General features: G+C 40.5%; 1 protein-coding gene across 5 annotated transcripts in view; it reads right to left on the reverse strand.

Moving 5' to 3' along the window:
• Nucleotides 1-25686, reverse strand: part of col6a3 (collagen, type VI, alpha 3) — a 69870-nt gene that overhangs the window by 24725 nt on the left and 19459 nt on the right. For 4 of the 5 annotated variants that reach the window (XM_034286751.1, XM_034286750.1, XM_034286748.1 and 1 more), the window contains exons 27-37: nucleotides 25050-25640; nucleotides 24341-24940; nucleotides 23611-24210; nucleotides 22869-23480; nucleotides 21975-22565; nucleotides 21266-21865; nucleotides 20530-21135; nucleotides 19681-20271; nucleotides 14353-14961; nucleotides 9366-9974; nucleotides 3310-3918 (exon numbers count right to left, since the gene is read on the reverse strand). In XM_034286751.1, coding sequence (XP_034142642.1) covers nucleotides 3310-3918; nucleotides 9366-9974; nucleotides 14353-14961; nucleotides 19681-20271; nucleotides 20530-21135; nucleotides 21266-21865; nucleotides 21975-22565; nucleotides 22869-23480; nucleotides 23611-24210; nucleotides 24341-24940; nucleotides 25050-25640 — 6618 coding nt within the window. The remainder of the gene's footprint in view (nucleotides 1-3309; nucleotides 3919-9365; nucleotides 9975-14352; nucleotides 14962-19680; nucleotides 20272-20529; nucleotides 21136-21265; nucleotides 21866-21974; nucleotides 22566-22868; nucleotides 23481-23610; nucleotides 24211-24340; nucleotides 24941-25049; nucleotides 25641-25686) is intronic. The other variant, XM_034286752.1, reaches the window with a different exon arrangement.

Here is a 25686-nt window from a genome sequence, read left to right on the forward strand (position 1 = left end):
ACCACTCTGAAAGACTGCGCAGACAAATAGTACAACAATTTAAGAGTAATGTTTCTCAAAGTAAAACTGCAAAGAGTTTGGGAATCTCATCATCTACACTATATAATAGGGCTGCATTATTTTGATAAAATATTGAATCGTTATTTATTTGAAAAATATTGCAATTATGGTAAACTCACTATGATTTGCGATTTTCAAACATGGTTTTAAACTGCATAGATAATCTCACTTAAAATTAGGGATCAAAGCCCACATAATGCGCTATTAAACTGAATAAAAATGTAGTTACATTCCAGTGCTCATTTAATGCAATGGCGTTTGCAGCATTTGCTATGTTTGTGCAGTTGCCATAGTTGGTTAGGGAACAATTCACAACCCTTGAGGTATATGTTCTCCCATACAGTATTAAGTATGTTTGTGGGCACCAAATTTGAAGCCGAAACTTTTAATAACCATGCTGTTGTATATGTGGGACAATATCTTGGTGCCACTCCCTAGCTTAAAGCAAACGTCTTCGCTAGCAGTTGCAGTGTTTACTCAAACCAACACTGAAAAACCATCAAGTATTTAAACAAAATGAGTCCAGGAATGTAATTAATCTACAAAAATACGCACAGCACCCGCAAGAAAAACTTTTATGGACGTACAATGCGTGCCCAATGCCTCGCGTTAAGCGGATCTAATTAATGTTTTCTGGAGCTGAAAATCATGCAAGTTTTTGATATAGCATATGTCAATATTGCAATTTCAATTATAATTTGATTAATCGTGCAGCCCTAGTACATTATATAATTAAAAGATTAGAGAATCCGGAGAAATCTCTGTATGCAAGAGACAAGGACAAAAACCAATATAGGATGGCCATGATCTTCAGGCCCTCAAGTGGCACTGCATTAAAAACAGACAACATTTTGCAGTGGAAATCACTGAATGGCCTCAGGAACACTTCTGAAAACCATTGTCTGTGAACACAGTACGTTGCTGCATCCACAGATGCAAGTTAAAATTCAACCATGCAAAGAAGAAACCATACATAAGATCTAGAAACACTGCCACCTTCACTGGGCCCGAGCACATTTAAGATGCACTGAGGTGAAGTGTGTTATGGAAACTTTGAATTAAGGTGCATTTGAGAAATGTCTGTCTTTCCATTGGCTGGTATGTAAATCTTTACTTTGATTGTGACACACATGTCTGTATAATATCAGAGGCTAATTAGTTATTTGGGCCATGTCCTCCTGCCTAGATAAAGAAGGGTGTCAATCTTTTGTTCCTCAGGAATGTGGTCCTTGGGGGGAGTAAGGTCAGTTGGCCCCTTTAGGTAAACACTACAGTAAACATTATGGCAGGAAGGATACGGTGGAGGGACAGCCTGCCCTTTGGGTAAAGCCTTTGCGACACAAGACAGATGGGCAACAACTTACCACTCCCCTTTTCACTGTAATAAATACGGATTGTGCATGTATGGAGTCAGAGACTCCTCGGACGATTATGTTTGAAAGTGTTTGACGCGTCTCTCTTATTTGCAAATAATATTAAAATGGTTAACTTGTGCTTGGAGAATTTCGTCTTTGTACTTCCTTATTTAAGAGTGTCGATCGATGGAATTACCATCACAAGTGGAATACTGTCCGGAATGATCAAAGTTTGAAATTATAATAGGGAATCATGGACGCCTCATCTTCCAAACTAAAGAGGAGAGCGACCATGTGGCTTTTTATCAGCACATAGTCCAAAAACCAACATCTGTAATGGTATGGGGGTGCATTAGTGCACATGGCATGGGTGACTTGGACATCTCCAAAGGCACTATTGATGCTGGTTTTTGAACAACATATGCTGCCATCCCGATTATGTATTTTTCAGGGAAGGCCTTGCTTATTTTAGCAAGACAATATCAAACCACATTCTGCATGTGTTACAACAACATGGCTCCGTAGTAAAATAATCTTGGTGCATAACTGGCCTGCCTGCAGTCCAGACCTATCATATGTGTTGCTGGCATCAAATTCAAAATGGGCAGGTATTATTCCAAAAACAATAACATTTCTCAGTTTGAACATTTGATAAGTTGTCTTTGTACTATTTTTGATTAAATATAGGGATGAATGATGTGCACATCACTGCATTCTGTTTATATTTGCATTTAATGCAGCATCCCAACTTTTTTGGAAACAGGGTTGTATTTGTTCATCAAACAAAAGTGGGTTATTTAACAAAAATACTTAATGTGTGCCAAAATATGTGCACCCCTTCATTCAATAGCTTGTAGCATCTCCATTAGCAGTAATTGGTGTAAAAATTTTAATTTCGGTTGTAGCTACAAGGAAGTGAAACTCAGATTATTTTGAGGGTTGTCATTGTTGGTTGTTGCAAAGTTGTTGCAAACACACTGATCCTAACGGTCCCTATGGCTATAGGTTTTATTATGTAATACAAGAAAACAGTAATGTTTCTGCACTATGTCAGGGTACACATGAACTATAATGTTTTGGGTGCTTTTTTTTACCAGCTGGTGTCACTAGTGTGCACTGTGTTGTATGAGGCATCGAGTAATGTGCAATACAATTGGCTGGAAAGCCTAATTAATTCACAAAGCCTCACTTCGCCATCACTAGCGCTCTCAAAATACCCTCTTCCTGATTTCCTCTGAGATCACCTTTCCTCTCAGCATGGCTTGCTTTGCATTCTTTTTGGGTAACACCAAAGTGACCGGGTTCCTTGTCTCTATTTATCCCGGCCAAACTCTTTCCTACAGATCCCACTTTTGACTGGTTAATTTGGTGCCCATTTATTCACCCACCTAATTCTGCTTACCTACTTGATTTAATCAATGTGACTTCACTTATTTTTTGCACTGTCACTAATTCCTTTGTATACAGCTCCGAAAAAAATTAAGAGACCACTGCACCTTTTTCTTTCCTTTCCAAATAAGTCAAAAAGGAAGGTTTTGAGTGGGGAACAGAAGGGTTAAAATTAAGAGACCACTGCAAATTGAACGCTTCTGTTCCTCACTCCAAACATTCCTTCTCAACTTTTATGAAAGGAAAGAAAAAGGTGCAGTGGTCTCTTAATTTTTTACCGTAGATGTATATATAAAATACTACACGCAGGATTTCTTCCAAACCAACATATCAAATTGGTGACTATAAACCTCTTAAGTCACATAAAAAAGACTAGTTATGATTAAATGAAGATTTCACGATGTATAATACAAATTGCTATAATTGCACAAGGGGTTCACATATTTTCAAGCAGAAATGTATGAATAAAATATTCAATTTTGTTGAATAAAATAATTTCTCTTACCAAAAGGACCAACTGGATCAACAACAGTGACAATGTTTGTGGTTTTGACTGAATCAATAAGCCGCTGCTCCACTGTTGGAAGTTGCCCAAAGTTTTTCATGGTGTAGGTGAACTCAGGTTTCAGGGAGATCTGTCTCAGTTCATTGGGGTCGGCATTCCTGGCCCCAATGGCTAGTGGGGCCACCAAGTTGTTCTTCAGCTGGTTAGCTGGTCCTGAGACGTCATCGTTGGACCTGCCCCCAGTGACTACAATGAGGAACTGAGGCACACGCTCCTCAATGCGGCTACCCGCTGATCTCTGGTAGATGTTCTTGGAGACCCACTCAAGGGCACGGCCAGTATTCAGACGATTCCCACCCTTGCTCCGGAGCCTTCCCACGGCCTGGCGGACCTCATCTTTGGTAGAGTGCTCATTCAGGAGAAACTCCACCGAGGCATCATCGCTGTACTGCACCACTGAGACCCTGACCCGATCCAGACCCACGTCCAGCTTTTCCACGACCCTCCCAATCATGTCACGGATGGCAGGGAACTCATTGCGTATAGCTGTTGTTCCATCAATGAGGAAAACCACATCCCTCTTTTCCCCATCAGTGAATGGTATTTCTTCTGTAAGAAAACACAGGAATATCTAATTTGTTAACAACCTAAATTGAGCTTCAATGTCAATGACAGCCCGCCAATTAGGGCATTAGAGGACACTACGCATCAAACATTTCAAACTATATGAATAAGAAATGCATGAAAACAGTTCACCAAAATGTATGCAAAGCTAGTTTGCAACGCATGAGATTCAGATGTCATCATTGTGTTTTTCAAATTAGAGGTATATTTTCTATTCATATAATTTCATTAGTCAACGTAGTTTTTTATGTGTGGCATAAAAACTAGTTCCCACTTAGTTATAACTTTGCATAGAGCAAAAATTCCCAAATACAGCTATGGAAATATTAAGACACCACTGCACATTTTTCCTTCCTTCCCAAAAAAGTTGAAAAGGAAAGTTTTGAGTGAGGAACAGAAGCGTTGCTAACTGACATGAATTCACCACTATAACAGTAGTTGCCATTTCAGAGACTCAGAAAAACTGTTGTATATTTGTCGGACCACGTATGTCTCTTACTGAGTGAGTGCCTTCCTGCCTGACTACCCATTGTTAAATAGCATAGTGGTTAGAAACACAGACTGCCACGTAGGTGACCAGCATTCGATACTCACCCCAGACAAAACAAATTAATCATTAGGATTTGTTCAGGAAAGACTAAAACTTTGCAGGCTACAAGGTTCAGTAGCTATGTTATAGTAAGCCTAAAATAAAACTGTTTACAATTACACCTCCGGAAAAAAATAAGAGACCACTGCACCTTTTTCTCTCCTTTCCAAAAATCTAAAGTATAGCAGCACAAACGAAAATTTTAACAGGAGAAACCAGCAAAAATGGAGCTCAAATGATTGAGCCTGTTTTGAGTCAATTTGGAGTTGGGTGGCTGGTGATGTCTTCACCTATGGTCAAATGTCTAATAGATAAAACACTGAAGCAGCACAAACAAAACCTTTAACGGCACAAACCGGCACAAATGGAGCACAAACAATCTATTTTGGTTGAATTTGGAGCATTTTGGTGGGGGTGAGTGGCTTCAGAATGACCTAGAAAATATTATTTAATATCTATAAAATGTTTGCAGCACAAACAAAAATTTGAACGGCACAAACCAGCTCAAGTGGAACATGAACGATTGAGCCAAGTTTTCGATCCTTGCCACGGACAGAACAAATTATGCATTAGGATTTGTTCAGGAGAGAGTAAAACTTCACTGGCTATAAGCTTCAGCCCTGTTGTAGTTAGCCTAAAATAAAATTGTTTACGGTTATATTGCGATGGACGTAGATTCTTGTACGCATCTGGGCATTCTTTTTGCGGTAATATAGACCAAAACCCCTTGTGCAGTGATGTTAATGCATGACTAAATGATCTAATGTTGAGACGCAATTTTATGACAAGGAAATATGTCCCAATCGGTCCCAATACTGGCATACTAGCTTATTATATACAAAACAGCATGTACTTCACCAACATCCGCGAAGTACATACTAGTAGTATGTAATATGCAATCTGAGATTCAACCATTGCTTTCAATTCATATAGTAGTTCACATAGCGTAGTGGTTGCGACCCTGTTATACCTGTTGTTGGTTTGAATGGTAGCTAAGGTAGGGAACTAGTTTCTAGATCCCTGGAGTTTTGACTAATTGGTTTAACAATGCAGAAGTAAACAGACACCACATCTCTACACATCCATCATGTGCAACAACACCCGCTGTTTAAATAGCGTAATGGTTAAAGACACACTCTGTCACATAGGAAACCATGGATCGAATCCAGTCAGGAGTATCATTTCTTGTTTCTACAAACATTTGTTGTATGTGAATTCACATTTTCTTTTTTTCTGGGAAATCAATACCAAGTATATATACAGCTCTGGAAAAAATTAAGCGACCCCTCCTATTTTTTCTTAAATCAGCATATCTACATGTATGGCAGCTATTCCATTCCAGTGTTTTAAATTCCAACACAGACACACCTCATTTTACTTAATCAAACTTCAAATAAGTTTGGACGGAGGCAACGAAAGACTGGAGAAGTTGTGTAATGCGAAAAACTAAACCTGGTGGAATATCACACAGCTAATTAGGTCAATTGATTGGGTATTGATGGGTCTGTCAGAAGTGAGGATGATCAAGGATTCACCACTCTGAAAGACTGCGCAGACAAATAGTACAACAATTTAAGAGTAATGTTTCTCAAAGTAAAACTGCAAAGAGTTTGGGAATCTCATCATCTACACTATATAATAGGGCTGCATTATTTTGATAAAATATTGAATCGTTATTTATTTGAAAAATATTGCAATTATGGTAAACTCACTATGATTTGCGATTTTCAAACATGGTTTTAAACTGCGTAGATAATCTCACTTAAAATTAGGGATCAAAGCCCACATAATGCGCTATTAAACTGAATAAAAATTTAGTTACATTCCAGTGCTCATTTAATGCAATGGCGTTTGCAGCATTTGCTATGTTTGTGCAGTTGCCATATTTGGTTAGGCAACAATTCACAACCCTTGAGGTATATGTTCTCCCATACAGTATTAAGTATGTTTGTGGGCACCAAATTTGAAGCCGAAACTTTTAATAACCATGCTGTTGTATATGTGGGACAATATCTTGGTGCCACTCCCTAGCTTAAAGCAAACGTCTTCGCTAGCAGTTGCAGTGTTTACTCAAACCAACACTGAAAAACCATCAAGTATTTAAACAAAATGAGTCCAGGAATGTAATTAATCTACAAAAATACGCACAGCACCCGCAAGAAAAACTTTTATGGACGTACAATGCGTGCCCAATGCCTCGCGTTAAGCGGATCTAATTAATGTTTTCTGGAGCTGAAAATCATGCAAGTTTTTGATATAGCATATGTCAATATTGCAATTTCAATTATAATTTGATTAATCGTGCAGCCCTAGTACATTATATAATTAAAAGATTAGAGAATCCGGAGAAATCTCTGTATGCAAGAGACAAGGACAAAAACCAATATAGGATGGCCATGATCTTCAGGCCCTCAAGTGGCACTGCATTAAAAACAGACAACATTTTGCAGTGGAAATCACTGAATGGCCTCAGGAACACTTCTGAAAACCATTGTCTGTGAACACAGTACGTTGCTGCATCCACAGATGCAAGTTAAAATTCAACCATGCAAAGAAGAAACCATACATAAGATCTAGAAACACTGCCACCTTCACTGGGCCCGAGCACATTTAAGATGCACTGAGGTGAAGTGTGTTATGGAAACTTTGAATTAAGGTGCATTTGAGAAATGTCTGTCTTTCCATTGGCTGGTATGTAAATCTTTACTTTGATTGTGACACACATGTCTGTATAATATCAGAGGCTAATTAGTTATTTGGGCCATGTCCTCCTGCCTAGATAAAGAAGGGTGTCAATCTTTTGTTCCTCAGGAATGTGGTCCTTGGGGGGAGTAAGGTCAGTTGGCCCCTTTAGGTAAACACTACAGTAAACATTATGGCAGGAAGGATACGGTGGAGGGACAGCCTGCCCTTTGGGTAAAGCCTTTGCGACACAAGACAGATGGGCAACAACTTACCACTCCCCTTTTCACTGTAATAAATACGGATTGTGCATGTATGGAGTCAGAGACTCCTCGGACGATTATGTTTGAAAGTGTTTGACGCGTCTCTCTTATTTGCAAATAATATTAAAATGGTTAACTTGTGCTTGGAGAATTTCGTCTTTGTACTTCCTTATTTAAGAGTGTCGATCGATGGAATTACCATCACAAGTGGAATACTGTCCGGAATGATCAAAGTTTGAAATTATAATAGGGAATCATGGACGCCTCATCTTCCAAACTAAAGAGGAGAGCGACCATGTGGCTTTTTATCAGCACATAGTCCAAAAACCAACATCTGTAATGGTATGGGGGTGCATTAGTGCACATGGCATGGGTGACTTGGACATCTCCAAAGGCACTATTGATGCTGGTTTTTGAACAACATATGCTGCCATCCCGATTATGTATTTTTCAGGGAAGGCCTTGCTTATTTTAGCAAGACAATATCAAACCACATTCTGCATGTGTTACAACAACATGGCTCCGTAGTAAAATAATCTTGGTGCATAACTGGCCTGCCTGCAGTCCAGACCTATCATATGTGTTGCTGGCATCAAATTCAAAATGGGCAGGTATTATTCCAAAAACAATAACATTTCTCAGTTTGAACATTTGATAAGTTGTCTTTGTACTATTTTTGATTAAATATAGGGATGAATGATGTGCACATCACTGCATTCTGTTTATATTTGCATTTAATGCAGCATCCCAACTTTTTTGGAAACAGGGTTGTATTTGTTCATCAAACAAAAGTGGGTTATTTAACAAAAATACTTAATGTGTGCCAAAATATGTGCACCCCTTCATTCAATAGCTTGTAGCATCTCCATTAGCAGTAATTGGTGTAAAAATTTTAATTTCGGTTGTAGCTACAAGGAAGTGAAACTCAGATTATTTTGAGGGTTGTCATTGTTGGTTGTTGCAAAGTTGTTGCAAACACACTGATCCTAACGGTCCCTATGGCTATAGGTTTTATTATGTAATACAAGAAAACAGTAATGTTTCTGCACTATGTCAGGGTACACATGAACTATAATGTTTTGGGTGCTTTTTTTTACCAGCTGGTGTCACTAGTGTGCACTGTGTTGTATGAGGCATCGAGTAATGTGCAATACAATTGGCTGGAAAGCCTAATTAATTCACAAAGCCTCACTTCGCCATCACTAGCGCTCTCAAAATACCCTCTTCCTGATTTCCTCTGAGATCACCTTTCCTCTCAGCATGGCTTGCTTTGCATTCTTTTTGGGTAACACCAAAGTGACCGGGTTCCTTGTCTCTATTTATCCCGGCCAAACTCTTTCCTACAGATCCCACTTTTGACTGGTTAATTTGGTGCCCATTTATTCACCCACCTAATTCTGCTTACCTACTTGATTTAATCAATGTGACTTCACTTATTTTTTGCACTGTCACTAATTCCTTTGTATACAGCTCCGAAAAAAATTAAGAGACCACTGCACCTTTTTCTTTCCTTTCCAAATAAGTCAAAAAGGAAGGTTTTGAGTGGGGAACAGAAGGGTTAAAATTAAGAGACCACTGCAAATTGAACGCTTCTGTTCCTCACTCCAAACATTCCTTCTCAACTTTTATGAAAGGAAAGAAAAAGGTGCAGTGGTCTCTTAATTTTTTACCGTAGATGTATATATAAAATACTACACGCAGGATTTCTTCCAAACCAACATATCAAATTGGTGACTATAAACCTCTTAAGTCACATAAAAAAAGACTAGTTATGATTAAATGAAGATTTCACGATGTATAATACAAATTGCTATAATTGCACAAGGGGTTCACATATTTTCAAGCAGAAATGTATGAATAAAATATTCAATTTTGTTGAATAAAATAATTTCTCTTACCAAAAGGACCAACTGGATCAACAACAGTGACAATGTTTGTGGTTTTGACTGAATCAATAAGCCGCTGCTCCACTGTTGGAAGTTGCCCAAAGTTTTTCATGGTGTAGGTGAACTCAGGTTTCAGGGAGATCTGTCTCAGTTCATTGGGGTCGGCATTCCTGGCCCCAATGGCTAGTGGGGCCACCAAGTTGTTCTTCAGCTGGTTAGCTGGTCCTGAGACGTCATCGTTGGACCTGCCCCCAGTGACTACAATGAGGAACTGAGGCACACGCTCCTCAATGCGGCTACCCGCTGATCTCTGGTAGATGTTCTTGGAGACCCACTCAAGGGCACGGCCAGTATTCAGACGATTCCCACCCTTGCTCCGGAGCCTTCCCACGGCCTGGCGGACCTCATCTTTGGTAGAGTGCTCATTCAGGAGAAACTCCACCGAGGCATCATCGCTGTACTGCACCACTGAGACCCTGACCCGATCCAGACCCACGTCCAGCTTTTCCACGACCCTCCCAATCATGTCACGGATGGCAGGGAACTCATTGCGTATAGCTGTTGTTCCATCAATGAGGAAAACCACATCCCTCTTTTCCCCATCAGTGAATGGTATTTCTTCTGTAAGAAAACACAGGAATATCTAATTTGTTAACAACCTAAATTGAGCTTCAATGTCAATGACAGCCCGCCAATTAGGGCATTAGAGGACACTACGCATCAAACATTTCAAACTATATGAATAAGAAATGCATGAAAACAGTTCACCAAAATGTATGCAAAGCTAGTTTGCAACGCATGAGATTCAGATGTCATCATTGTGTTTTTCAAATTAGAGGTATATTTTCTATTCATATAATTTCATTAGTCAACGTAGTTTTTTATGTGTGGCATAAAAACTAGTTCCCACTTAGTTATAACTTTGCATAGAGCAAAAATTCCCAAATACAGCTATGGAAATATTAAGACACCACTGCACATTTTTCCTTCCTTCCCAAAAAAGTTGAAAAGGAAAGTTTTGAGTGAGGAACAGAAGCGTTGCTAACTGACATGAATTCACCACTATAACAGTAGTTGCCATTTCAGAGACTCAGAAAAACTGTTGTATATTTGTCGGACCACGTATGTCTCTTACTGAGTGAGTGCCTTCCTGCCTGACTACCCATTGTTAAATAGCATAGTGGTTAGAAACACAGACTGCCACGTAGGTGACCAGCATTCGATACTCACCCCAGACAAAACAAATTAATCATTAGGATTTGTTCAGGAAAGACTAAAACTTTGCAGGCTACAAGGTTCAGTAGCTATGTTATAGTAAGCCTAAAATAAAACTGTTTACAATTACACCTCCGGAAAAAAATAAGAGACCACTGCACCTTTTTCTCTCCTTTCCAAAAATCTAAAGTATAGCAGCACAAACGAAAATTTTAACAGGAGAAACCAGCAAAAATGGAGCTCAAATGATTGAGCCTGTTTTGAGTCAATTTGGAGTTGGGTGGCTGGTGATGTCTTCACCTATGGTCAAATGTCTAATAGATAAAACACTGAAGCAGCACAAACAAAACCTTTAACGGCACAAACCGGCACAAATGGAGCACAAACAATCTATTTTGGTTGAATTTGGAGCATTTTGGTGGGGGTGAGTGGCTTCAGAATGACCTAGAAAATATTATTTAATATCTATAAAATGTTTGCAGCACAAACAAAAATTTGAACGGCACAAACCAGCTCAAGTGGAACATGAACGATTGAGCCAAGTTTTCGATCCTTGCCACGGACAGAACAAATTATGCATTAGGATTTGTTCAGGAGAGAGTAAAACTTCACTGGCTATAAGCTTCAGCCCTGCTGTAGTTAGCCTAAAATAAAATTGTTTACGGTTATATTGCGATGGACGTAGATTCTTGTACGCATCTGGGCATTCTTTTTGCGGTAATATAGACCAAAACCCCTTGTGCAGTGATGTTAATGCATGACTAAATGATCTAATGTCGAGACGCAATTTTATGACAAGGAAATATGTCCCAATCGGTCCCAATACTGGCATACTAGCTTATTATATACAAAACAGCATGTACTTCACCAACATCCGCGAAGTACATACTAGTAGTATGTAATATGAAATCTGAGATTCAACCATTGCTTTCAATTCATATAGTAGTTCACATAGCGTAGTGGTTGCGACCCTGTTATACCTGTTGTTGGTTTGAATGGTAGCTAAGGTAGGTAACTAGTTTCTAGATCCCTGGAGTTTTGACTAATTGGTTTAACAATGCAGAAGTAAACAGACACCACATCTCTACACATCCATCATGTGCAACAACACCCGCTGTTTAAATAGCGTAATGGTTAAAGACACACTCTGTCACATAGGAAACCATGGATCGAATCCAGTCAGGAGTATCATTTCTTGTTTCTACAAACATTTGTTGTATGTGAATTCACATTTTCTTTTTTTCTGGGAAATCAATACCAAGTATATATACAGCTCTGGAAAAAATTAAGCGACCCCTCCTATTTTTTCTTAAATCAGCATATCTACATGTATGGCAGCTATTCCATTCCAGTGTTTTAAATTCCAACACAGACACACCTCATTTTACTTAATGAGGTGCTGATTAGCTGATTACCTGAACCAAATGTAATATAATGAGGAAAAGTGTAAAAACCTCTGCTGTGGTCATCACTCTTGCAATATGACCAGCTGGATGGCAAAAACAGTGCAAGTAGTACCTAAAGGGTAATTTGAATTAAAAAAAGAACTATTCAGCATGACAAAAGAGTTGAAAAGAATCAGTGAGGAAAAGAAGGGTTCAATGCTGGCTTTACTGGCAGAGGGATACAGTGAGTGTCAGGTTGCTTCCATCCTGAAAATGTCAAAGACAGCGTTTCATAAGAACAAGGTCAAGCAACGGACATTGGGGACAATAAAGCTACAGATTGACAGAGGGCGAAAACGACATTCCACTCATTTGTTGTTGAGTGACTCAATGTCACTCAACAACCGTAGGATGATATGAAGTGACCTACAAAAAAGAATAACAAACAGCAGCAGGGGTGAAGTGCACAGCGAGGACGGTTCAAAACAGGCTCCTAGGGGCAGGCTGAAGTTGTGCAAAACTAGAAAAATGCTCTTCATCAATGAGAAGCAAAGAAAATCCAGGGTGAAGTTTGTAAATGACCATAAGGATTGGAACGTAGAGGAATGGGGCTCTGTTGAGTAAAATGTTCAGCTTTGCCCAATGCCTGGTCATCTTATGGTTAGACGGAGACCTGGAGAGGCCTACAAGCCACACTGTCTCGCACCCACAGTGAAATTTGGTGGAGGATCGTGATGATCTGTGGATGCTTCAGCAAGGCTGGAATCGGGCAGATTTGTCTTTTTGAAGGACACATGAATCAAGCCAAGTACAAGGTTATCTTGAAAGAACACCTGCTTCCTTTTGCTCTGACAATGTTCCCCAACTCTGAGAATTGGTTTTTCCAGGAGGGCAATGCTCCATGCCACACAGCCAGGTCAATCAAGGTGTGGATGAAGGACCACCAGATCAAGACCCTGTCATGGCCAGCCCAAACTCCAGACCTGAACCCCATTGAAAACCTCTGGAATTTGATTAAGAGGAAGGTGGATGGTCACAAGCCATCAAAAAAAGCAGAACTACTTGAATTTTTGTGCCAGGAGTGGCATAAAGTCACCCAACAGTAAGGTAACAGACTGGTGGAGAGCATACCAAGACGCAAGAAAGCTGTGATTAAAAATCAGGGTTATTCCACCAAATATTGATTTCTGAACTCTTAAAACATTAGTATTTTGTTGTTGAAAAATGAATATGAATTCATTTTCTATGCATTATTTGTGGTCTGAAAACAATGCATCTTCTTTGGTTTTTCTGACCAGTTGTTATTTTCTACAAATAAATACTTTAAATAACAATATTTCTATTTGGAATTGGGAAGTATTGTTGTCTGTAGTTTATAGAATAAAACAAAACTGTTCATTTTACTCAAACACATACCTATGAATAGTAAAACCAGAGAAACTGATAATTTTGCAGTGGTCTCTTAATTTCAGAGCTGTATAGTCAGATAATTTATTGGAAAACTACATAATATAAAGGTTTTGCCTGTAATGATCCGATAGATAGTATGGTACAATTGTCATAATTATGTATATGGACTCTTAATGAGACAATGTGCATTGATCCAGATTGTGTCACACCCTGATGTGTTTCACCTGTTGTTTTGTCCCCGCCCCTCACCAGGTGTTCCCGGTTCCCTATTAGCCCCGTGTATTTAAACCCTGTTCTCTGTTTGGCAGTTGCCAGATCGTCTTGTCCCGTACAGTCGTTTCTAGCGTTCTATGTGTTCATCAGCCAGTCTACCTGTCCTTCTATTCCCCGGTTACGACCCTTGCCTGTTTTCCGGATTACGAGCCTGCCTGCCCTCTCCTGTACCTTCGACCATCCGAACGCCCGAGAACGAACACTGCCTGTCCCCCACCACGAGCCTGCCTGCCCTATCCTGTACCTTCGACCATCTGACCGCCCGACAACAAACCCTGCCTGTCCCCTACCACGAGCCTGCCTGCCCACTCCTGTACCTTCGACCATCTGAACGCCCGATAACGAACCCTGCCTGTCCACCACTACGAGCCTGCCCACTGCCTGGTTGTTCAATAAATACTTTGGACCGCCCTCCTCTGCCTCTGTGTCCGCATTTGGGTCCCCACCCGTTCATCGCTGTGATAGATTGTGGAGTGGAAAATCTTGATTCATATATTAACATTTAAGATATCAGTGTAAGTAAAAGAAAAGTCTGTTTAAGGTAATTTTACATTATTAGGCTACATATTTACAGAGTAAATTAACAACACAGACAATTTCTGGCCACCACTGTGTAATGTTGTTAAAATATACCAAAACATTTGATCAATTATTATGAAATTCAAAGAATGATTTTTTTCTATAAAACATTGAATGACAGTAAAAGAGTGCGTTACCCTCAGTTGGGAATTCAGGGCGCATCCGGGCAATATCCTCATCAGACAACTCTGTGAGCGAGGAGATCAGTGTGTCCTTTACTCTGTAAAGGCCAGGGAAGTCATCCACAGTGTAGGCAAAGTTGGGAGTATAGGAGACAACCTGAAGATCCTTCACGTTAACATCTCTGGTCCCAATGCTGAAGGGCAAAACACCTGACCGCTTTAGTGATGTTGCAGGTCGACTGATATCATCTGTGGACCTCCCGCCGGAGATGACAATCAGGAACTGTGGGACACCCTCTTCCTTTCTGCCACCATGTTGAGCATTCAGCACATCTCTACGGACAAACTCCAATGCCTGACCCAGGTTACGATCTCTGCCGCCTCTTTGCCTCAAATTATTGACAGCTACCATAACGTCGTCCTTTGTTGTGTGGGAGTTCAGGTTGATATCTGCATGGGGGGAACTGCCATACTGCACAACACCAATCCTGATCTTGTTCTCGCCCACATTAAGCTGGCCCACAATGTTGCGAATAAACTCCTGGATGATCGGAAACTCTCGTCCTACACCATCTGAGCCATCAATAAGGAAGACCACATCTTTCTTGGGACCCTGGGACTCAGCTGAAATGAAAATGAAAAACCAAATAGGTAATAAACCACTGCTCAGTATAGAAGGTGAATACATTTGAAATACAATGGTAGAAGAATAGAACACACATCCAGGCAATTTTTGCAAGTGTTGGAATTGAATGAAAATATGCCACCCAAACAAACACAACATATTGCTAGTAATGCTCCAAAGTGATTTATTATAGACACAAGGTTTCGACCCTCATGTTTTGAATGCTTGATGTAGACCTGAGGGGAAAAATTATAATAAATCATCTGGGAGCATTACTAGCAGTGTGCATGTCATCCTTTAGTTTTTTTGGATACATTTTAAACACGTTATCACAATGGTATTCAATGTTATTTTGTGAAGAATGATTGAATACTAGAGCTGAAGGAATTTATATCCTAGTGTCCTACCTCCTGGACCAATCAAGTGGTTAGGCATTCTTGAAATAGGAAAGAAGGACTCTGCCTGAAGGTTTAAAATGTTTTGTTTGTTGCCGTTTTTTTTGCCAGAATTCAAGATTGACTGCATGTCAATAAAGCCAATACTGAAAGATACAACAAAAATTGTGCTAAATCTGAGGGTTTAACAGTATGACTAGACATCCCACCACTGAGCAAAATGTATATTTGTGGAACACCCGACAAGTGCCTGCTGCCATAGGAAAAAGTCAAGACTAAATAAAATGGTTAAATAAAATTGACCACAGCATCACTGCTATGTTAGACCACAGAAATTGTAAATGTAACCAACTTTCTTTCATTTTGCCTATCATCTATAGTATTTTATGATAATGTACCGCTGAACTAGCAGCCAACATGAGTTTGTGTGGTGCTGAGGTGACTCCAATCACTGTCTTTAGAGGTGAAACACCACAGCATTTTCTGTTTACTGTTTGTATTCAAACCAGTTTCCAAAAAATAAATGCAATGATGTTTATGCCTATATTTAATTGAAAACAGTACAAAGACAACAATTCAAATGTTGAAACTGAGAAATGTTAATGTTTTTAGAAAAATACATGCCCTTTTTGAATATGATACCAGTAACACGTTTTGAAAAAGTTGGGACAGGTTTACCCCCTCTTCTTTTAACAATACTTTGTAAGCGGTTGGGAATTGAGGGGACCAATTGCTGTAGTTTTGAAAGAGCTCAGCAGTTCAGGGTCTCCTTTGTCATATTTTTTATTTCATTATGTACCAAATGATTTCAATAGGCAACAGGTCTATACAGCAGGCAGGCCAGTTTAGCACCCAGACTCTTTTACTACGGAGCCATGCTATTGTAATACATGCAGAATCTGGTTTGGCATTGCCTAGCTGAAAGAAGCAAGGCCTTCCCTGAAAAAGACGTTGCCTAGATGGCAGCATATGTTGATCCAAAAACTGTATATATTGTTCAGCATTAATGGTGCCTTCACAGATGTGCAAGTCATCCATGCCATGTGCACCAATGCACCCCCATACCATCACGGATGCTGGCTTTTGAACTGTGCACTGATAAGAAACTGAATGGTCCCTCTCCTCTTTAGCTGGGAGGACACGGCAAACCATGATTCCCCCCAAAAAAATCTAATTTTGATTTGTCGGAACACTTTACACCGAACCACTCCACCCCAGTTTATCTTAAACGAGCTCGGACCCAAAAAGGTGGCGACATTTCTGGATCTTGTTTATATATTTTTTCTTCTTTGCATGGTCGAGTTTTAACTTGCATTTGTGGATGCAGCGACGTCCTGTGTTCACAGACAATGGTTTTCAGAAGTGTTCCTGAGCCCATGCAGAATCGTGTCTGTTTTTAATCCAGTGCCGCCTGAGGGCCCGAAGATCATGGCCATCCAGTATGGGTTTTTGGCATTGTCCCTTGCGTACAGATTTCTCCGGATTCTCAGAATTTTTTTATGATATTATTTACTGTAGATGATGAGATCCCTAAACTCTTTGCAATTTCACGTTGAGAAACAGTATTCTTACATTGTTGCACTATTTGCCTGCGCAGTCTTTCACAGAGTGATGAACCCCTCCCCATCTTTGCTTCTGTAAATCTTGTCCTCTCTGGGATGCACTTCTTGTACCCAGATGTTCCACCAGGTTTTTTTAGCATTACATAACTTTTACATATTTTACAGGAAACAATAATATTTCTAATTTTCAACATTTTATGTTTTCTTTGTATTATTTTCTATTGAATATAACTTTTAAAGGATTTGCACATCATTGCATTATGTTTCTCTTTACATTTTACACAGTGCCCACTGTCACTGTCACTGTTAAACTGGATCACTGCAACCCTGTTTCACTTTTTGGCAATATCAAGGTTTTCAACAACGCTTCTTAAAAAGTCACCCATGCCAGAAAACCCACTGCAACTGCTGTCTGTGCCGTCGATGAGGAATGCAGCATCATGTTTTCTGATCGGAGATACCACTAGGAAGAATTGTACATGGGGGCAGCTCAATGCAGCTCTGGTCATATCAGTATTTAACAGGGACAGCAGGTTTATATGCTATAATTGTTTGGCTTTGCAAAAGGAAAGCCAGGCTGCAAGAAAGAGAAATTTCTGTCGAGAATTGAAAGCAACAAGCCTGGCTGTGTATGGCATCAAGCCTGGCTGTGTATGGCACATCTCCTATAATACTCAGCATTGATACTCCAAATGGCAAATATTAAAGGAAAATAAGAAGCACAGACGAATTGCCTACACATTCCATATTTTGCAAGGATACAGAGAACATTGTTTTAATTTGAGAATGGCAAATTAAGCTTCTAAATACTTCACTCCATCTTTTCTTGGAAAAACAATATCAAAGAAAAATATAAAAAAAACATGTTTATCAGGGAAAATTTGTCATTGTCATTACTTTGAAAAAGAATGACAATCCACAGAATGCTGGAACAATCCCATGATGTGCAAGTAATATCAATGAACTATTCAAGGAACGTTTTACAGAGATTCCTTACTCAAAATGCTTGCATTTCTCCTAGCAGTGATTCTTAATTATGATAAAGGTGTATTCTTCAATATATAAAATGTAATGTATTCTGGAAATGTAAGTGCCAAAGAAAGAAGCAAAGCAATAGTTTGCAGCTCTTTGATGTCTTAGATTTTTACCTGAGGCGATGATAACCTGTTTCTTCACAGCATAGGAAACATTACTAATTGAGTATTGGGATCTTCCTCCAGTCAAAATGACTACAATCTGTTGAACTCCAAGCAAGTATCTTCTTTCAATGAAATCATTATCCTTGGTGTGACTCAAGCTATTACATGGATGTACAAAGTATATAGCAAATAATGGAATAGTTTCAAAAAGTGTCCTATTTTATATATTAATATTTATCTCTGCAGCTAATTTTATTTATTCCAGAAATCTGAAGTAAATGCTACTGCTGCAAAAACAGTGGCCATTACCTATGCAAAGAATAGACAATTTGGATAGACAACATATATATATATTTTCAAGAGAGGTAGTAATAATAATAAGCATTAAACTGCAATCCTCCCACAAAGAGCGGAAGGATTAAGTCTGAAAATGATCGCTACCAATCATTAGCAAAGATATAGAGTTAAAAGCTAAAGATATTGCAAAAGCAATATAAAAGAAAGCTTGATCAAGATTGATGATATGAAAAAAGAGGTAAAGAAACTACTGAACAGGAAATCTTCAACGGGGTCACCCAATGCCATCAAAAAAAAAAAAAACTTGAAGCATAATACTATTAAGACTATTAAAATAATAAAACTTGTGCAATTGATGATCATAGCTCCAAATGTATCTCAGAAAGGTCAGAAAAGTAATGTGCCCCAATGACATGCTGTGGATCAGATGTAATTAACTAAATTTCTCTGATGTCGGCCTGTTGGATAGCAATGCAAAATACTTCTTTGGTAATTTGACTATCCACCACTTAGCAAAATCATATATATGAGGGACACATTTATCTTGTCTACTTCCAGAGGTGACCCTAAATATGTTATTTCTTACAAACTGCACCGGTGTTGAGAGGTCTACCATCTCTGTGTCAGAAGTCTTATACTGTCAAAAATGTATTACTTTTTATATACTGCTCTGGAAAAATGTAACCTTTTTCTTTCCTTTACAAAAAGTTCAAAAGGAACAGAGGAACAGAAGGGTTACAATTAAGAGATCACGGCAAATTGAAAGCTTCTGTTCCTCATTCAAAATGTTCCTTTTCGACTTTTTTGGAAAGGAAAGAAAAAGGTGCAGTGTTGTAAGTTTTTTCTGGAGCTGTGTGTGTTTAGATCAATATGGACCTCTTTATTTTTACTATACTTTTTTACTATACTGAACCAAAGAAATATGGACCTTGTTCCGCTCAGCAGAGTACTTCCTGTACAAATTCAAGCAATGCTGGGGGATCCATTCTTTTTGCTATTAGAACCATCAAGAACAAAAGCAATCTCTAAATCCCATTGTAAATTCTCCCAGTTAAACATGAAGACAAATGTAACATTAACAGCAGTGCCTAATGTTACCATTTACAGCTCTGGAAAATTAAGAGAACACTGCACCTATTTCTTTCCTTTCCAAAAAAGTTGAAAAGGAAAGTTTTGAAGGAAAATATCTACAAATGTTTAGAAATGAAACCACAATGAGGGGCCTCAGGGGTATCTACCAGAAAAGAGGTCAACATTGCTTTTTGGAAACCACACAGAAATATTTGTGTTTCATTACTCATCCTAGATAATTCATGTGTTCTTACCTGTTGGGGTTATGGGTATGGCTTTGAGTAGTTGAGTTTTGAGTGAAGATAAATACTGCTCCTGGACTCTTGGGATGTCAGTGAATTCGGAAACAGACTGGGAATAACTAGGATCAGTGACAATCCTTTCAACCTCTCTGCTGGAATTTCGGGTCCCAATGCCAAAGATCAAGACCCCACTCTCTTTCAGGGCAGATGCTGATACATCAACGTTATCGTTGGACCTCCCTCCACTCAGCAGTATCAACATCTGAGGGACGCCCTGTAGGCTTCTGCTTCCAGAAGAGGCAGTAAAGATGTTGTCTCTGACATACTGAAGAGCTGCCCCAGTGTTAAGGGGTCTTCCTCCTTTGTGCCTCAGACCTCTTACTGTATTGACAATGTCATCCTTTGTATTGAATGTGTTCAGGTAGAATTGGGCAGCTGGATCTCTACTGTACTGGACTAACGCAACACGATCCTTGTTCTCATCCACAGCGAGTGTCTCCACCACTCTTTGAACAAAGTCCCGCATTGCTGGGAATCCAGCCCTCGTGTCATCAGACCCATCCAGCAAGAATACAACATCCCTCGAGGGAGCCTGACTCTCGACTAAGGAATGTGAAATTTGACACAAAGAGTAATATTATATGTTGCATACGTAGGAGAAAAACAGGACATAGCTGCTCTGGTCACATGAAAGTAATGTCTTTACTTAATTTCAAACTTTATATTTATTGCTACAAAGGTTGAGAAATGAAACCAACAAGTAGGGCCTCCAGGTATCTACCTAATAATATGGAACCTATTGACTACAGCTTTCTTAAGCAAAAGTGAAATGGAGCAGAACAGAACCATACTTTTTCTTACCTATTATTGTTGGTTTTACTGTTGGTTTCATGGTTGGCACAATCACAGTACCCAAGACAGAAATTAGTTGCTGATGGACGTTTGTGAGGTCAGTAAATTCGGACACAGAAAGAGCAAAACTGGGGTCATAGGATATCTTTTGTAATTCTCTGATATCAGAGCTCCTTGTTCCAACTGCAAACACCTTGACACCAAGCTCCTTCAGAGTAGCGGCTGGAGTGTCAACATTGTCAAAGGACCTTCCACCACTCAACAGAATCAGTAGCTGTGGAACACCATCAAGGTGCCTACTTCCAGAGGAGGCAGTGAAGACGTTGTCTCTGACATACTGGAGGGCTGCCCCGGTGTTAAGGGGTCTTCCTCCCTTGTGCCTCAGGCCTGTTACGGCGTCAACAATGTTTTCCTTTGTTGTGTAAGTGTTCAAATAGAAGTTGGCCTCTGGTTCTCTGCTGTACTGGACCACAGAAACTCTATCTCTGTTCTCTTCCACAGTGAGTTTCTCAACTACTCTTTGAACAAAGTCACGCATTGCTGGGAAACCACTCCTAGTGCCATCAGAACCATCCAGAAGGAATACCACATCCTTTCTGGCGGTTTCAAGATCAACTGAGAAAAGACAAAGATTACATAAATCAGTCTGGACAAATCTGGTGTTTGTGGTCATATGAATGTGCTAAGACACAGCTGACAATTTGCTAACATGTCTGGACTCTTAGATCACCGCAATGAGATTTACCTAAAACTGTTGGGGTTTCTGTAGTAACTCCAACAACCACTGTTTCCACAGAGGATAGCAGTTGCTGCTGGATGCTCGGAAGGTCTGTGAAATCTGAGACAGACATTGCGTGACTGGGATCTTGTGATATCCTCTGCATTTCTCTGCTATCAGAGCTCCTTGTTCCAATTGCAAACACCTTGACACCAAGCTCCTTCAGAGCAGCGGCTGGAGTTTCAACATTGTCAAAGGACCTTCCACCACTCAACAGAATCAGTAGCTGTGGAACACCATCAAGGCGCCTACTTCCAGAGGAGGCAGTAAAGACGTTGTCTCTGACATACTGGAGGGCTGCCCCGGTGTTAAGGGGTCTTCCTCCCTTGTGCCTCAGGCCTGTTACGGCGTCAACAACGTTTTCCTTTGTTGTGTAAGTGTTCAAATAGAAGTTGGCCTCTGGTTCTCTGCTGTATTGGACCACAGAAACTCTATCTCTGTTCTCTTCCACAGTGAGTTTCTCAACTACTCTTTGAACAAAGTCACGCATTGCTGGGAAACCACTCCTAGTGCCATCGGAACCATCCAGAAGGAAAACCACATCCTTTCTGGCAATACTTTTGTCCACTAATCGTATATGAAACAAAAGAGAAAAGAGGTCAACATTGCTTTTTGGAAACCCAGACTGAAATATTTGTGTTTCTTTAGTCATCCTAGATAATGCATCTGGTCTTACCTGTTGGGGTTATGGGTATGGCTTTGAGTAGTTGAGTTTTGAGTGAGGATAAATACTGCTCCTGGACTCTTGCGATGTCAGTGAATTCGGAAACAGACTGGGAATAACTAGGATCAGTGACAATCCTTTCAACCTCTCTGCTGGAATTTTGGGTCCCAATGCCAAAGATCAAGACCCCACTCTCTTTCAGGGCAGATGCTGATACATCAACGTTATCGTTGGACCTCCCTCCACTCAGCAGTATCAACATCTGAGGGATGCCCTGTAGGCTTCTGCTTCCAGAAGAGGCAGTAAAGATGTTGTCTCTGACATACTGAAGAGCTGCCCCAGTGTTAAGGGGTCTTCCTCCTTTGTGCCTCAGACCTCTTACTGTATTGACAATGTCATCCTTTGTATTGAATGTGTTCAGGTAGAATTGGGCAGCTGGATCTCTACTGTACTGGACTAACGCAACACGATCCTTGTTCTCATCCACAGCGAGTGTCTCCACCACTCTTTGAACAAAGTCCCGCATTGCTGGGAATCCAGCCCTCGTGCCATCAGACCCATCCAGCAAGAATACAACATCCCTCGAGGGAGCCCGACTCTCGACTAAGGAATGTGAAAGTTGACACAAAGAGTAATATTATATGTTGCATACGTAGGAGAAAAACAGGACATAGCTGCTCTGGTCACATGAAAGTAATGTCTTTACTTAATTTCAAACTTTTTCAAAAAAATGCTCAATATGTTTGTTAGACACAGTGTGATCATAAAGAATATTGCTACAAAGGTTGAGAAATGAAACCAACATGAAGGGCCTCCGGGTATCTACCTAATAATTTGGAAGCTGTCGACTACAGCTTTCTCAAGCAAAAGTGAAACGGAGCAGAACAAAACCATACTTTTTCTTACCTATTATTGTTGGTTTTACTGTTGGTTTCATGGTTGGATCTGGCACAATCACAGTACCCAAGACAGAAATTAGTTGCTGATGGAAGTTTGGGAGGTCAGTAAATTCAGACACAGAAAGAGCAAAACTGGGGTCATAGGATATCTTTTGTAATTCTCTGATATCAGAGCTCCTTGTTCCAACTGCAAACACCTTGACACCAAGCTCCTTCAGAGCAGCGGCTGGAGTGTCAACATTGTCAAAGGACCTTCCACCACTCAACAGAATCAGTAGCTGTGGAACACCATCAAGGCGCCTACTTCCAGAGGAGGCAGTAAAGACGTTGTCTCTGACATACTGGAGGGCTGCCCCGGTGTTAAGGGGTCTTCCTCCCTTGTGCCTCAGGCCTGTTACGGCGTCAACAACGTTTTCCTTTGTTGTGTAAGTGTTCAAATAGAAGTTGGCCTCTGGTTCTCTGCTGTACTGGACCACAGAAACTCTATCTCTGTTCTCTTCCACAGTGAGTTTCTCAACTACTCTTTGAACAAAGTCACGCATTGCTGGGAAACCACTCCTAGTGCCATCAGAACCATCCAGAAGGAAAACCACATCCTTTCTGGTGGTTTCAAGATCAACTGAGAAAAGACAAAGATTACATAAATCAGTCTGGACAAATCTGGTGTTTGTGGTCATATGAAAGTGCTAAGACACAGCTGACAATTTGCTAACATGTCCGGACTCTTAGATCACAGCGATGAAATTTACCTAAAACTGTTGGGGTTTCTGTAGTAACTCCAACAGCCACTGTTTCCACAGAGGATAGCAGTTGCTGCTGGATGCTCGGAAGGTCTGTGAAATCCGAGACAGACATTGCGTGACTGGGATCTTGTGATATCCTCTGCATTTCTCTGCTATCAGAGCTCCTTGTTCCAATTGCAAACACCTTGACACCAAGCTCCTTCAGAGCAGCGGCTGGAGTGTCAACATTGTCAAAGGACCTTCCACCACTCAACAGAATCAGTAGCTGTGGAACACCATCAAGGCGCCTACTTCCAGAGGAGGCAGTAAAGACGTTGTCTCTGACATACTGGAGGGCTGCCCCGGTGTTAAGGGGTCTTCCTCCCTTGTGCCTCAGGCCTGTTACGGCGTCAACAACGTTTTCCTTTGTTGTGTAAGTGTTCAAATAGAAGTTGGCCTCTGGTTCTCTGCTGTACTGGACCACAGAAACTCTATCTCTGTTCTCTTCCACAGTGAGTTTCTCAACTACTCTTTGAACAAAGTCACGCATTGCTGGGAAACCACTCCTAGTGCCATCAGAACCATCCAGAAGGAAAACCACATCCTTTCTGGTGGTTTCAAGATCAACTGAGAAAAGACAAAGATTACATAAATCAGTCTGGACAAATCTGGTGTTTGTGGTCATATGAAAGTGCTAAGACACAGCTGACAATTTGCTAACATGTCCCGACTCTTAGATCACAGCGATGAAATTTACCTAAAACTTTTGGGGTTTCTGTAGTAACTCCAACAACCACTGTTTCCACAGAGGATAGCAGTTGCTGCTGGATGCTCGGAAGGTCTGTGAAATCCGAGACAGACATTGCGTGACTGGGATCTTGTGATATCCTCTGCATTTCTCTGCTATCAGAGCTCCTTGTTCCAATTGCAAACACCTTGACACCAAGCTCCTTCAGAGCAGCGGCTGGAGTGTCAACATTGTCAAAGGACCTTCCACCACTCAACAGAATCAGTAGCTGTGGAACACCATCAAGGCGCCTACTTCCAGAGGAGGCAGTAAAGACGTTGTCTCTGACATACTGGAGGGCTGCCCCGGTGTTAAGGGGTCTTCCTCCCTTGTGCCTCAGGCCTGTTACGGCGTCAACAACGTTTTCCTTTGTTGTGTAAGTGTTCAAATAGAAGTTGGCCTCTGGTTCTCTGCTGTACTGGACCACAGAAACTCTATCTCTGTTCTCTTCCACAGTGAGTTTCTCAACTACTCTTTGAACAAAGTCACGCATTGCTGGGAAACCACTCCTAGTGCCATCGGAACCATCCAGAAGGAAAACCACATCCTTTCTGGCAATACTTTTGTCCACTAATCGTATATGAAACAAAAGAGAAAAGAGGTCAACATTGCTTTTTGGAAACCCAGACTGAAATATTTGTGTTTCTTTAGTCATCCTAGATAATGCATCTGGTCTTACCTGTTGGGGTTATGGGTATGGCTTTGAGTAGTTGAGTTTTGAGTGAGGATAAATACTGCTCCTGGACTCTTGCGATGTCAGTGAATTCGGAAACAGACTGGGAATAACTAGGATCAGTGACAATCCTTTCAACCTCTCTGCTGGAATTTTGGGTCCCAATGCCAAAGATCAAGACCCCACTCTCTTTCAGGGCAGATGCTGATACATCAACGTTATCGTTGGACCTCCCTCCACTCAGCAGTATCAACATCTGAGGGATGCCCTGTAGGCTTCTGCTTCCAGAAGAGGCAGTAAAGATGTTGTCTCTGACATACTGAAGAGCTGCCCCAGTGTTAAGGGGTCTTCCTCCTTTGTGCCTCAGACCTCTTACTGTATTGACAATGTCATCCTTTGTATTGAATGTGTTCAGGTAGAATTGGGCAGCTGGATCTCTACTGTACTGGACTAACGCAACACGATCCTTGTTCTCATCCACAGCGAGTGTCTCCACCACTCTTTGAACAAAGTCCCGCATTGCTGGGAATCCAGCCCTCGTGCCATCAGACCCATCCAGCAAGAATACAACATCCCTCGAGGGAGCCCGACTCTCGACTAAGGAATGTGAATGTTGACACAAAGAGTAATATTATATGTTGCA

The sequence above is a fragment of the Esox lucius genome, chromosome 16, assembly GCF_011004845.1.
Source record: "Esox lucius isolate fEsoLuc1 chromosome 16, fEsoLuc1.pri, whole genome shotgun sequence".
Classification (NCBI taxonomy): Eukaryota; Metazoa; Chordata; class Actinopteri; order Esociformes; family Esocidae; genus Esox; species Esox lucius.